The 14110-nt window shown below is 37.6% G+C and overlaps 1 protein-coding gene across 1 annotated transcript in view; it reads right to left on the bottom strand.

Moving 5' to 3' along the window:
* Positions 1–10442: 10442 nt before the first annotated feature.
* The window catches only part of CCT6B (chaperonin containing TCP1 subunit 6B), a 32115-nt gene continuing 28447 nt past the window's right edge, over positions 10443–14110 (bottom strand). Inside the window, 3 exon segments of the mRNA XM_040455221.1 lie at positions 10443–10632; positions 11150–11222; positions 12470–12572. Coding sequence (XP_040311155.1) covers positions 10560–10632; positions 11150–11222; positions 12470–12572 — 249 coding nt within the window. The 3' untranslated portion in view covers positions 10443–10559.

The raw sequence follows: 14110 nt of genomic DNA, 5'->3' as shown, positions 1-14110 counted from the left end.
GGCCAGGAAAAGTATGATTGAAGATTAACTCTAATTCATGAGGCACCTGATTTCCTGGTTGATAAGCTTAAAGACCTTAATCTAGAATAGGATAAGGAAAGCAAGTCTATTTACAGAGTCACTAGGGATGTCCTTAATGATTGTATCCCTGTTCCCCTAGATCTCTTTGACAATTATATAGGCAGCTGTAAAGGAAGAGTGAATGGACTGTTACAAGGCCTTAATACTTAGAGATATTAAACTGAATTATGTTCAAGAGCCAAAACTCTGGGATAGCAGTGTATTGTGGAAGGTTGGGAGGGTAGTAATGTATGACTATCAGACAGGATCAAAACATAAAGCAATAGTGATGGCACCAATAAAGTGATCTCAAAGAAAGAGTTATTGTTATGGAATGGACTATAAAAAAAAAAAGATAGGTAAGAAACAAACTGTTAGGAGAATGGCAGACAGGGGGATAACATTCTTGGCTCATGATACTTTAACTGAAACTGAGAGGTTTATGAAACAAACTTGGGATAAAGTCTTTTTTTTTTTTTAATTATTTTTAAGGGAATTGTTACAAATTTTCACATATTTAAAAGTTGGCTACTCTACAGAAGACAGAAAATTAGTTAAGCAATTTGCATTAAAACAGGATAGGTCTGGCAGTTGTAGCACATATAAGATTTAGCTGATGTGGATGACCTCCCGTCAATTCAAAAACACAAAAAAATGCCAGATAAAATGCAGCATACTTGAAACTATACGGCACATTAGGATATACTATTTTATATTCATTAGGATGGCCATTATGGAAAAAAAAATAACAGGGGCACCTGGGTGGCTCAGTCGGTTAAGCATCCAACTCTTGGTTTTGGCTCAGGTCACAATCTCCCAGTTTGTGGGTTCGAGGCCCATGTTGGGCTCTGTGCTGACAGCTCGGATCCTGGAGCCTGCTTCAGATTCTGTCTCTGTCTCTCTGCCCCTCCCCTGCTTGCTCGCTCTCTCTCTCTAAAATATAAAATAAAATATAAAATAAAATAAAATAAAACAAAATAAAAATAACAGAAAAGAACAGGTGTTGGCAAGGACGCAGAGAAATTGGAACCCTTGTGTACTGCTGGTAGTTATGTAAAATGTATGGTGATGGCTCAAAAATTTAAACACAGGTTATCACATGATCCAACAATTCCGCTTCTGGGTATGTATCTCAAAAACTGAAAGCAAGGACACAAAGAGATATTTATATACACATGTTCATAGCCATTATTCACAATAACCAAAAGGTAGAAGCAACCCAAGTGCCCATCAACAGATGAGTAGATAAATGAAATGTGGTGTACCTATGCAATGGAACATTATTCAGTCTTAAAAAGGAAGGGAATTCCAACACTTGCCATAATAGAGATAAATCTTAAAGCCATTATGCTAAGTGAAATAAGCCAGTCACAGAAGGACAAATACGATATGATTCTCCTCATATGAGGTACTTAGAGTAGTCAGACTCATAGAAACAGACAGTAGAATGGTGGTTGCCAGAGACTGTGGAGAGAAGATAACAGGGAGTTGTTGTTTAATGGGTAAAGCATTTCAGTTTTGAAAGAAAAAAGTTCTGGAGATGGATGGTGGTAATGGCTGCACATCAATATGAATGACTTAATGCCACCGAACTGTACACTTTAAATGATTAAAATAGTAAATTTTATGTTATGCATATTTTACACAATTTGAATAATAGCAGAAAACAAGCAAACAAACAAAAAATAAAAACTATACTGAACTTTAAAAGAGAGGCATTTGCCTCATGAGAAAACCCACAGAGAGTGATAAACTCTAAAGATGAATAGTAGATAGAAGCCCAGGAAAATAAGAAACTAGACATAAGATCCAGTCCAGGTGTCAAGTTCTGATGCCCACACAGAAACATGGCCATCCTCGAAGGACAGAGTTGATACCAGGCCCTAAGTGAGAGAAGGGCCTTGGAAAGGCCACCTCTCTGTGATGCTACACAAACTCTCCTCACCTTACTGCCACGCAAAGCAGTAAGGGAACTTGCTCCGCTCAGGGCTCCTACAAGAAACTGAAGCCCAAAGTCTGCACCGTGCTCAGGCTCGGATGAAGATTTTATGCTACCTGATGGGGCACCTGGCTGGCTGAGCTGGTAGAGCCTGTGACTCTTGATCTCAGGGCTATGAGTTCAAGCCCCACATTGGCCATAGAGCTTACTGTTAAAAAAAAAAAAAAAAAAAAAGAACTTTATGCTACCGGAGTTTTTAAAAAAGGTAAAAGTGAGTTCCCATGCTCTATAAATTGGTGATGGGAACCCAAACTGGTACAACCCCTAGTGAGGGGAATTTGGAAACATTGTTGAAATTGCAAAGCATATACTATAGCAGAAAATAAGGAAATAATATTTTCAAAGTGCTGAGGGAAAATAATGGTTAACTTAGAATTCTCCACTCAGCTAAATTACCACTCAGTGGTAGGGGGGCAATGTAAAAAACCTCTTGAGGGAAGCAAAACCGAGAATATCATTGCCAGACTCACACGACAAGGACTAAGGATATATGCATCAGTAAGAAAGAAAGTGATCCCAGATGGAAAAAGATAGTTACAAGAAAGAATGGTGAACAAAGAAATGAGTAAGCATATGGAAATTATAAATAATAACTGGCTATATAAAACAATAATTATTATTATGACTAACTAAGGGGATTTAAAAAATAAGATGGAACAAAATACTGAATAAGAACACATGTAAAACAAGAGGGGATGACTATATTTAAAATGTTTTAATGAGTTTATAATGCTAGGGAGGAGCAGAAAGTTAGTAACTACATTAAGTATGCAAGTTAAAATTTTTAAAGTAATAATAAGATAGATGATTTCCAAACTAGCAGAGGTAAAAGAGGGGGAATAAACTATAAAACTGTGCCATTCCAAGAGAAGTAAAAGAAGAAAAGCATAAAAAAGAGAGGTAAGCAGAAAGTACCAAAATTATATGGAAGAAATAAATCCAATATATCAATAATCATAAAAAATTAACTTGCCAGTTAAAAGTGTCAGAGGAGCACATGGGTGGCTCAGTCAGTTAAACATCTGACTCTTGATTTCAGCTCAGGTCATGATCTCATAGTTTGTGGGTTTGAGCCCCGTGTCAGTCTCCACACTGACAGTGTGAAGCCTGCTTGGGATTCTCTCTCTCTCTCTCTCTCTTTCTCTCTCTCTCTCTCTCTCTCTGCCCTTCCCTCACTTGCACTTTCTCTCTCTTTCAAAAGTAAATAGATAAACTTTAAAAAGACAGTGTCGGAGGCATCTGGGTGGTTCAGTTGGTTAAGCATCCGACTTCAGCTCTCGATATGATCTCATAGTTCATGAGATGGAGTGCCACACAGGGCTCTATGCTGACAGCTCAGAGCCTGGAGCCTGCTTCAGATTCTGTGTCTCCCTCTCTCTCTGCCCCTCCCCCGCCTGCAGTCTGTGTCTCTCTCTCTCTGTCTCACAAAAATAAACATTAAAAAAATTTTTTTTAATGTCAGAATTTTAAAAATAAAAATCTAGTTATAGGCTGTTTTTAGAGTCATACTTAAAACTTAATAACAAAGAAAGTAAAAGAATGGAAAAAGAAAAATATTATCTTCTCTCTACCCACCCCATCTACCCCATCATAGCTAAAAGAGCCAGAATCTCTAGAGTAACACAAAACAAGACTTCAAAGGAAAAAGCATCAATTTATAGAGGGTTTCTATAAAAATATAAATTATCATAACAGGCTCAAAAGAAAACACTTAAGACCTATAACAATGAAAAAAATTAGTAGTCAAAAATCTATTCCTCCCATTTAAAAACTGTCCAGAAATTGTCCAGAGAGAACTCTCCATTTTAATGACTCAACTATTCCAAAGAAAAGAGTAAGAGAAATAACTCCCAACTCATTTTATGAGGTTAATATGTCATTTATACCAAACAAGGATACAGATGGTCCCCAGCTTACGATGGTCCAATTTACAATTTTTTGACTTCACAATGCTGCAAAAGCATGTTTAAGGTATGCTAGGCTAAATTACACGGTGTTAGGTAGGTTAGGTACATCAAACGCATTTTTAACTTAGGATCTTTTCTTTTCTTTTTTTTTTAAGTTTATTTTGAGAGACAGAGAGAGCACAAGCAGGGGAGGGGCAGAGACAGAGGGAGTGAGAGAATCCCAAGCAGGCTCTGCCCAATCAGACCAGAGCCCAAATCGGGGCTCGAACTCACGAACCATGAGATCATGACCCAGGCCGAAACCAAGAGTCGGCTGCTTAACTGACTGAGCCACCCAGACACCCCTCAACTTACAATATTTTCAACTTATGATGGGTTTATCAGGATTTAATTCCATCATAAGTCAAGGAAAGGCTGTAGTGAACAAGTAGAACCAATACTGCTTATGAACACATGCATAAATTTAAATAAATATTAGCATCAAGTGAAGCAACATACAAAAAGTTAATACAAAATTTCATTGAATCCAAAATGTCACTGACTGTAAGATACACCATTACTTTAAATACTAAGAAAGAAAATCTGCTGTTATTCAACCATAACATAATGCTTTCTTATCACTCATACATTTTATTCCATACTTAACTGAAGAAGCTTTTTTAGACTCACATAAGTTTTGTCATCTATCATTCTCATGCATCCATAACAAGGAAAACATAAGCAAAAAAAAAAAAAAAGGTAAGATCCCCATATTTACAGTCTAGCTCCTCTAAATCACTTTTAAACTCAGTCTTTGATATTCATTCTTGCCATCAAGAGGTGGTGGTACATTTCATTGAAGATACTCTACTGCTATTTCTGGCATTTTCTTCTAAGCCACTGGCACACATTCTGAAAGTTTTGATGCTGAGAGTTTCTTTACCGTACCAGAAGACAACAACAAAAGTTTTCAATCAATAATCAGGACTCCTATTTCTTCCTCAAGTGATCCTTACATGGTTGCTGATTAAAACACTAAAGAATTACAGGTGACCAAGTTCAAACAAAAGCAATTAGAAGATGCCATTGACTGTGAAATATATTCTAACAGAATGTGACAGAAATGTGAAATGTGAAAAATCTGCATCTCAGAATCAACAAATGTGGTATATCAAATCAAACAGGATTTATCTCAGGAATACAAGAATAGTTTAACATTAGAAACTATTAAAGTAAGTCACCACATTAACAGATTAAAGAAAAGAATCTCAATGTATGCAGAAAGCATTTGATAAAACTCAATAAGCATAACTTTTTTAAAAAAACCTCTTAGCAAAACAGAAATAGAAAGGAACAGACTTAAGCCTTTATAGCTAGCTACCTGCCAACATTTCACAGCAAAAACAAACAAAACTAGCAAAATAGTAGAAACATACCCCTCTAAAGGCAAGAACAAAATATAAGTGATTGCCATCACTGCTTCCATTTAATATTATAACACGTAGGGTCTCAGAAACTTCAGTGCAACAGAAAAAAAGCAGAGGCAGTACAAGGATTGGTAACACAAAAGAACTATTATTATCAACCCAAATAATCCAAAATAATCTACAGAAAAACTACTGCAATAATAAGAGTTTGGCAAGGTAGTGGAATACAAAAGCCAATATATAAACCTCCATAAAGGGCCAATAGTACAGTGACAAACAATTAAAAAGTACATTTTTTTAAACATCCTATTCATAATAGCTTCCAAAATAAGACACATAGGAATAAATCTAACCAAAGATACATTTTTATATGGAAAATCTAAAGCTTTATTGTAAACAAAACATTTACTAATGTAAAACAACTGAAGCACTTAGTAAGATATAAATGAAGTGATATCAAATATTTATGAGGTGTGTATATATATTCTACATGCATTTCTACCTGAAAAAATCTATAAAATAATTGCAGTTCTAATCAAAACACATAACTCAACAAACTGATCCTAAAATTCATATGAAAGAAAGAAAAGATGAGATCCAGGAATAGCCAAAACAATTTTGAAGAAAATAAAGAAGGGGTTGGGGACCATCCTACCACATATCAAGAATTTTTATAAAGTTTTAAGAATTAAAACAATATTGCATACCAATATTGTTTTATGACAATCTACCAGACCAAGGGAACAAAATATTTAAACCAGAAATAAACACAAATTTAAAAATTTGATCAATTCAAGGCAATGCAATATATGATAGAGGTGATATCATAAATCAGCCAGTCTGAGAATACTTGGTTGGCTATGGGGGGGGGGGGGCTGGGGAATAGATCCACAACACATACAAAAATGAAAATAAATTCCAATGAATTAAAGGCCTAAAAGTGATAAAATTTGAAAACTCATACAATATAAGAAAATATCTTTATTGCTGAAGTAGAGGCGCAAAAAATTCAGTATATAAGAATAAAAATATGTGTGTCAAATTATTCTGTGTACTTTGCAAAGGTAAGAAGACCTCAGTCTGGGAGAAAATATTGCAAAATATGGATAGACAGACAGATATACCAATCTGAAAGACAAATCCAATGAAAAAATACACAACAATGTGAATAGGCAATTTTATAGAACTGAAAATGGCCAACAGATTTATGAAAATATGTTCAATTACACTAGTAATCACAGCAATCCCTATTAAGACAAGATATAAAATTTTTTTTATTTAAAAAAATTTGTCTAAGTTTATTTATTCTTGAGAGATAGAGAGAGACAGAGCATGAGTAGGGGAGGGGCAGAGAGAAAGGAGGAGACACAGAATCTGAAGCAGGCTCCAGGCTCTGAGCTGTCAGCATAGAGCCCGATGCCAGCCTCAAACTCACGAACTGCGAGATCATGACCTGAGCTGAAGCCGGACGCTTAACCGACTGAGCCACCCAGACACCCCAAGACAAGATATAATTTTATACCCTTCAGGTGGGCAAGAATTACAACTTTAAAAATACCAAGACTTGGTAAGGTTATAAGGGCATGTAACTATTATATATTGCTGGGGAGAATGTAAAGTGAAATAATCACTTACTAAATATAAAGATGAGGAACACTAAACCCAAGCCATTCCATTTCTAGGTATAATCTCTAGGAACACTCTCATATATGTGCCCAAGAAGACATGTACACAGAAATTCAATGCTGTAATGTTTAAAATGATGTAAAATTAGAAATAACCAAAAGGTCCATTGATGGATAAGTACATTATAGTATAGAAACACACTTGAAAACAGCTAAAATGAAAGGATAAATGAATGAATGGATAAATCGCAAAACCATATGTCAAGTAGGAAATTAAAGCAGTAAAAGTATATACATTTTATACACTTTTAAAACCCAAAAAGAAAAATTTTGCATTGCTACAGGCATATGCATACATATAAAAAGGTTTTTTTTTTTAAGTGCATGAGGATGATACATATCAAAGATCAAAGACTACCTCTAGGCAGTCTTTTTCTAGGGAGAAAGAGTGGGAAAAGCAAATGATGGGGTGTGGGTGGGAAAAAGTGGCAATTTAACAGCATCTGCACTTTATTTCTTTAAAGAAAATCTGAAGCAAACATGACAAAATGTTACTATTTGTTAAAGCTAGGTGGAGGGTACAAAGGTGTTAATCATACTTTTTCAATCTTTTCAATATATTTGAAATATTCCATAATTTAAACATTTTACATAGAAAAGAGAAAGTCTGGCAGTATGCATGATATACACATCTTAAAAGGTCTATCCTATAAAACAAGGATAGAAGCTAGAGGAGGAGATGTTTGTTTTTACTGGGAAAAAAAAATGAAAACTCAGTTAAATAATCACAGAATAGCCATACAATGAAATGTCATGTAACCACAAAAAAATTATATAGCTCAGAAGCACAGTTATTAACCCAGAAAGATGCTGACAACATACCAAGTCAGGGGGAAAAGGGGTATAAAAATATAGGTTTTTGTTCTTTTTAAAAATTTTTTTCAATGTTTTATTTTGGAGAGAGAGAGAAATAGTGGGAGAGGGGCAGAGAGAGAAGGGAGACAGAGGATCCAAAGTGGGTTCCACGCTGACAGCAGAGAGCCCAATGCAGGGCTGGAGCCCATGAACCGTGAGATCATGACCTGAGCCATTTCAGCTACCAATTGAGCTACCCAGGTGCCCCAAAAGTATAGGTTTTCAACAAAGTCAGGAAATGGTTAAACAAACCTCCCATATGCACTAACAGAGGCCCAAGTCCCACTAACGCACCTGCCATATTTTAATCTCCTTATCAACTTGTGTCCGTGGAAAGAAATGAACTACAAGCAGCCCAATAATAATAAGTACAATAGATTCATTCCAGTGTTTCAAACAAGAAAGCTTTTGCTATAATACTGAAACAGAAGAGCTGCATTCAAAGCCAAAAACAATTATTTCCCAATGTTGGTGCCAACAATCCCCACCTTTGCAGATGAAACCTGCTCTATTTAACCATCCAGTTGGAGAACTAGCACAGAAGCGTAAGTTGCTGATCATATATACCAAAAATCCAGGTAAAATATAACATACTACAATCAAAATAAACTGTCATGTATCAGTGAAATCCAAAGCTATAGTCACAAAGTGATGTCATATTTGTAAGAGGAACGAGTGGCAGCAAGAAGTTACTGAAGGACTTTCGAGAGAGAATAAAATGTTTGCCTGTTATATTTATATCTTCTGATAAGCTGGAAATTGACTTGGGTACTAGAAAACCTGTGCTCCCTATTTTGTTCACTAAAAGTTGTCGAAAGGTCTAAGAATCATAATGGATTCTATTTTATGAAAAGTACAGTAGCCTATGAAAGGAAAACTGTTGGGGCGCCTGGGTGGCGCAGTCGGTTAAGCGTCCGACTTCAGCCAGGTCACGATCTCGCGGTCCGGGAGTTCGAGCCCCGCGTCGGGCTCTGGGCTGATGGCTCAGAGCCTGGAGCCTGTTTCCGATTCTGTGTCTCCCTCTCTCTCTGCCCCTCCCCTGTTCATGCTCTGTCTCTCTCTGTCCCAAAAATAAATAAACGTTGAAAGAAAAAAATTAAAAAAAAAAAAGAAAGGAAAACTGTTTCCTCTTCTCACAACACTTCTGACTCCAAATGTGTATGGGGTTTTCACACAGCAATCAATTCTACAACTCTCCAGATACCAAGTGGGTGTTCTACAAACAATTCTGACACCAACTACCTGAGTTAGTGCAGACCCCACAGACCAAGGGCTCACTCCCACAAGACTGCCCCCCACTTCACCTGATCTTAGCCAAAAGGCCGAGAAGCAATTAAGACTGACCTCCCACTTCAGACACCAATTGCAAGTAATGGGTACCCATGTACCCATGGACGCTTCTGTCCAACAGGGCTAGAAATCAGGGTTCCCATGACCCCCTCCTCATGTTTGATAATTTGCTACAGCAGCTCACAGAACTCACATACTTACATTTGGTAGCTTATTATAAAGGATATTATAAAAGATATAAATGAACAACCTAATGAAGAGGTCCATGGTGTGAGGTCAGAAGGTTCCCAGACCCAGGAGCCTCTGTTCCCAGGACGGTTGGAGCACACTGACTCTCTTTACACAGGCTTCATCACATAAGCATGACCTTTGACCTAGCAACTCAATCTCCAGCCCTTCTACCTACCCCAGAGGTAGAGGGGTAGAGTGGGAGGTGTGGGGGAGAGGCTGAAAGTTCTAACCCTCCCATCACAAGGTTGGTCCCTCTGGCATCCAACTGCCCTCCTAAGGGCCCATCAGTCACTCGTTAGCATACAAAAAGACACTCATTAATTTCAGAGATTCCAGTGGTGTTAGAAGCTCTCTGGGACTGGGAGTGCCTGGATGGCTCCATCGGTTGAGCACCCAACTTCTGCTCAGGTCATGATCTTGTGGTTTCTGTGTTCACGTCCCACATCGGGCTCTGTGCTGATAGCTCAGAGCCCAGAGCCTGCTTTGGATTCTGTGTCTCTGTCTCTCTGCCCTTCCTTTGCTAGTTCTCTCTCTCTGTGTCACTCAAAAATAAGTAAACATTTAAAAAAAATTTTTTTAATAAAAAAAAAAAAGAAGCTCTCCAGGCTGGGAAGTGGAAACTAAGACCAAATACTATAACCAAAAAAAAAAAAAAAGCACTCCTATCACCCCTATTCCTCAGGAAATTACAGTTTTAAAAGCTCTTGTGCCAGGAACTGAGGATGAAGACCAAATATATATTTCTACTATTTCATAATATTATACATACAATAAAGGGTAAGAAGTTAGAAATCTTTTTTTTATATATACTTATTTAAGTTATTTCTACCCTCAATGCGGAGCTCGAGCTCACAACCCCAAGATCAAGAGTCACATGCTCTTCTGAGCCAGCCAAGTGCCCCAAATGTTAGAACTCTTAAGAACAAATATTTTCACTATTATTCCTTTACTGTGAAAATATTTCTTGTATTATTTATACTTTGATTAAGTATTATTGAGACTGCTAAGACCAACAAATATAAACTGGATTTATTGTGCAAAACTTGAGAATGGCTCAGTATATAACAGTAGTTGGATATAAGGTATACTAAATCTCAGCTTCCAGAAGAGTTGGTTTTGAACTCAATCACCCTTTAAGAGAAGACATACCAGCTCGCATAATTTCATCAACCAGGAGAATGTTGGTGGCAATCACTGTGCTGAGGAAAAAGATAATAGGGTGAGTAGAGTCTACCAACCCACTCCCATCTTTTCCCCTGGCAATCTTTAGCTACTAAAAGTACTTTGTTCATCAATGATGTTGGTATGAGATCTTATGAGACAAAGCGATTATAAATACAAACATCAACTCTTGTATTGTAATTTCAACTCCTTTGCTGATAAAGTAAAAGTTTGATTTTAAATTGTAGCAAAACTGAGCTCATTTTTGGCACATCATTTGCCTTTCCCCCCTATGCATGTGGTACTATTTTAGTTAATTTCCCTCTTTCCCTTCCCCCTCAAACAAACAGTAAGATAAACATTTCTTATATATCACACTACTAGAATTAAAATGGAAAAGGGACTGAAAAAATGACAGAAGCTAGTGTTAATAACTGGATACCACACCTTTTCATACACTTAACCATTTTTCTACTACAGAGTGGTAAAAATAATAGACAAGTTTTAATGTTATTATGTCCCTAAAAGTCTTTATTTTTATTCATATGAATTTACCAAGAGTGAAGAAGTTGTTTTTTCACACAATAGTTATCCCAAACTCCTGCATCAGCTGCTAACATTGGCTCACCTGCAAATAAAAACAATGTTAACAATACAATCTTGATATATTCTGTTAATACTGGTTATATATTCTAACAGTACTTAATGTACCAACAAAACTATAGTGTCCAGGTCACAATGAACTCCATGGTATCAAATCAAATCCAGTGGCCAGTTCTCAGGCCTCATCTATCAGCAACATTTAACACGGCCTCCTCACTACTCTTTCTCACTTGCCTCCCAGGCCACCATGTTCAGCCTGACTTTTTTCTTTTTTGTTAGTGGCTCCTTTTCTGTTGACTTTCCTGGATTTTCCTCTTCTTCCCTTAATTTTGGAATACCCAAAAGCTCAGTCCTGGATTCTTTCCTTCTCTCTCTACACTCACTCCTTAGGCGATTTCATCCAGTCTTCTTGATTTAAACCATGTGCACTTTGGCAACTCTCAAGTTTTTATCTCCAATCCAGACCTTTTTTTTTTAAGTTTTTCGTTTAATTATTGATTTTTGAGACACACACACACACAGAGTGCGAGGCGGGGAGGAGCAGAGATAGAGGGAAACCCAGAATCTGAAGCAGGCTCCGGGCTCCAGGCTGTCAGCACAGAGCCCAGGGTGGCTTCGAACTCACGAACCAGAAGATCTTGACCTGAGCGGAAATCGGTGCTTAACCAACTGAGCCACCCAAGTGCCCCCAACCCAGAATTATTTCTTGAGCTCCATACTCATACTTCCAATTGTCTGTTTCACTTGAAAGTCAAAGACACTTCAAACTTAGCTTTGCCAAAACTCAGTGCTGACCTCCCCCTACACAACCTGCTGCACCCACAGTTCTTCAATGAGGTTAATGGCAATTTCAACCTTCCAGCTGTTCAGTGGACTTCCCTCCACAGAACAACCACAGTGATCCTTTTAAACATAATTAGGCCATGTCCCACCTCTACTAAAAATTGCTCCCTATCTCACTACAGTCAAAGTCAAAGTCCTTGGACTGGCCCACATGTCCCTGCATGATCTTTCTATTACTTCTCTCATCTCCTTCCTCCTCCTCAAAAACTTCAAACACTGGCTTTTCCACTGGCTGTTCCCTCTGCCTAGGATACTCTTTCCCTAGTTCCCCAACATGGCTACTTCATCACTTCCTTTGATTTCTTTCTACAGACATATTCTCAATTAGCTCTACCCTGACCACCCTCTCTTTTTAAATTGCAAACTTCTGGGTCACTGGAGTATAACCTCTTTCTTTACTGAGCAGCTAATTTTTCTTCACTTTCTTACCTGTATTCAAGTCTATGCCAACAGGTTGTTTTGATTCTGAATGTTCAGCCTGAACTTTTACTAGAGTTTCCTGCAGGTCATAACCAGAATTCTGAGCAAGAACCTTAAGGAATAAAAATAATAATAAATATATGTATGAAATACCTTCACACATATATTTGAATATCAAAGATAATAAATAAGGCACTGCTCTCTAGTCTTGTGAAAACACACTTATAATACAGTAATCCCCTCCTTTTAAAGAATTCCATTCTTTGAGAGAGAGTGCATGCACACAAGCAAGCGGGCAAAGGGCAAAGGGGGAGGGAAATAAAGAATCTTAAGCAGGTTCCATGCCCAGCACAGAGCCCAACTCAGGGCTCAATCTCACAACTGTGAGATCATGGCCTGAGACAAAATCAAGAGTCTAATGCTTAACCAACTGAGCCACCCAGGTACCCTTGAAGAATTCTGTCCTTAATCTAAAACAAATTAGTATTTTATGTCTCTAGCAGTTTTTATATTTACTTAAACATTTTCCGTATGTACATCACACTAAATTCTGAGGACATTATAGTGCCCCCATCCCCACCCCACTACAGTAATTTCCCTCCTTGCAAAAGATCTCTTAAAAAATGGAAAGAGGGACACCTGACTGGCTCAGTTGGAAGAGTGTGTAACTCCATCTCAGGGTTGTGAGTTTGAGCTTCACATTGGGTGTAGAGAATAAATACATAGATAGATAGATAGATAGATAGATAGATAGATAGATAGATAAAGTAAAGAAGTAGAATGGTATGGTTTCTTCTCGTCCCTCTAGCCACACATTTTCCAGCTTTTCCTAGATACCTGCTAAAAGAACCCTTCATATTTGCAGGATGCTTGTGTCCCTTACCAACATGAAGAGAGTCATGACCTGTGACAACAGGAATGGAGCTAATAGCACTCCAGACCAGGTTTATTTCCAAGTAGTACAAAACCAACAGCTGATGAGTAAGGAACCACCACTGTATACCAGGCTTACCGGTTTCTGTCAACTACAGGATCATTACTTAACTGACTTTGCTGTTTTGGGGAAAGAGAAAAATAGATATCTGATTCTCAAAGATTCCACAAATTGTGAATAATTTAAAGCAATTACCAAAGAGACTTTGCTAGCATTGTTCTTTTTTTTATTTTTTTATTAAAAAAATTTTTTTAATGTTTATTTATTTTTGAGACAGAGAGAGACAGAGCGTGAACAGAGGAGGGGCAGAGAGAGAGAGGGAGACACAGAATCTGAAACAGGCTCCAGGCTCTGAGCTGTCAGCACAGAGCCCAACGCAGGGCTCGAACTCACAGATCATGAGATCATGACCTGAGCCGAAGTCAAACGCTTAACCGACCGAGCCACCCAGGCGCGCCGCTAGCATTGTTCTTAATGTTTTCAATTCATGGTAATAACATCTTTGACATGGTCTTCTGTGTTTCTAAGTGGTTCACAACCAGATTAAGGCAAAGGAAAAGGAATGGTAGTCTGTTTCCTTTGTTGACACATGGAAAAAATACCTGGTTTCTCTCCTTTTCCAGGAATTATAATGAAAATGACAAAAGCATGCTAGTATTTGGAGTTCTCATTCCCACAGTTTAAAATAATAATTAATACTTTGGATACCACCAACA

This window comes from Herpailurus yagouaroundi, unplaced genomic scaffold, assembly GCF_014898765.1.
Source record: "Herpailurus yagouaroundi ecotype Mexico unplaced genomic scaffold, PumYag 215, whole genome shotgun sequence".
NCBI classification, from domain to species: domain Eukaryota; kingdom Metazoa; phylum Chordata; class Mammalia; order Carnivora; family Felidae; genus Herpailurus; species Herpailurus yagouaroundi.
The sequence above is the reverse complement of the archived record's forward strand: the minus strand, read 5'-3'. Positions and strand labels throughout refer to the sequence as shown.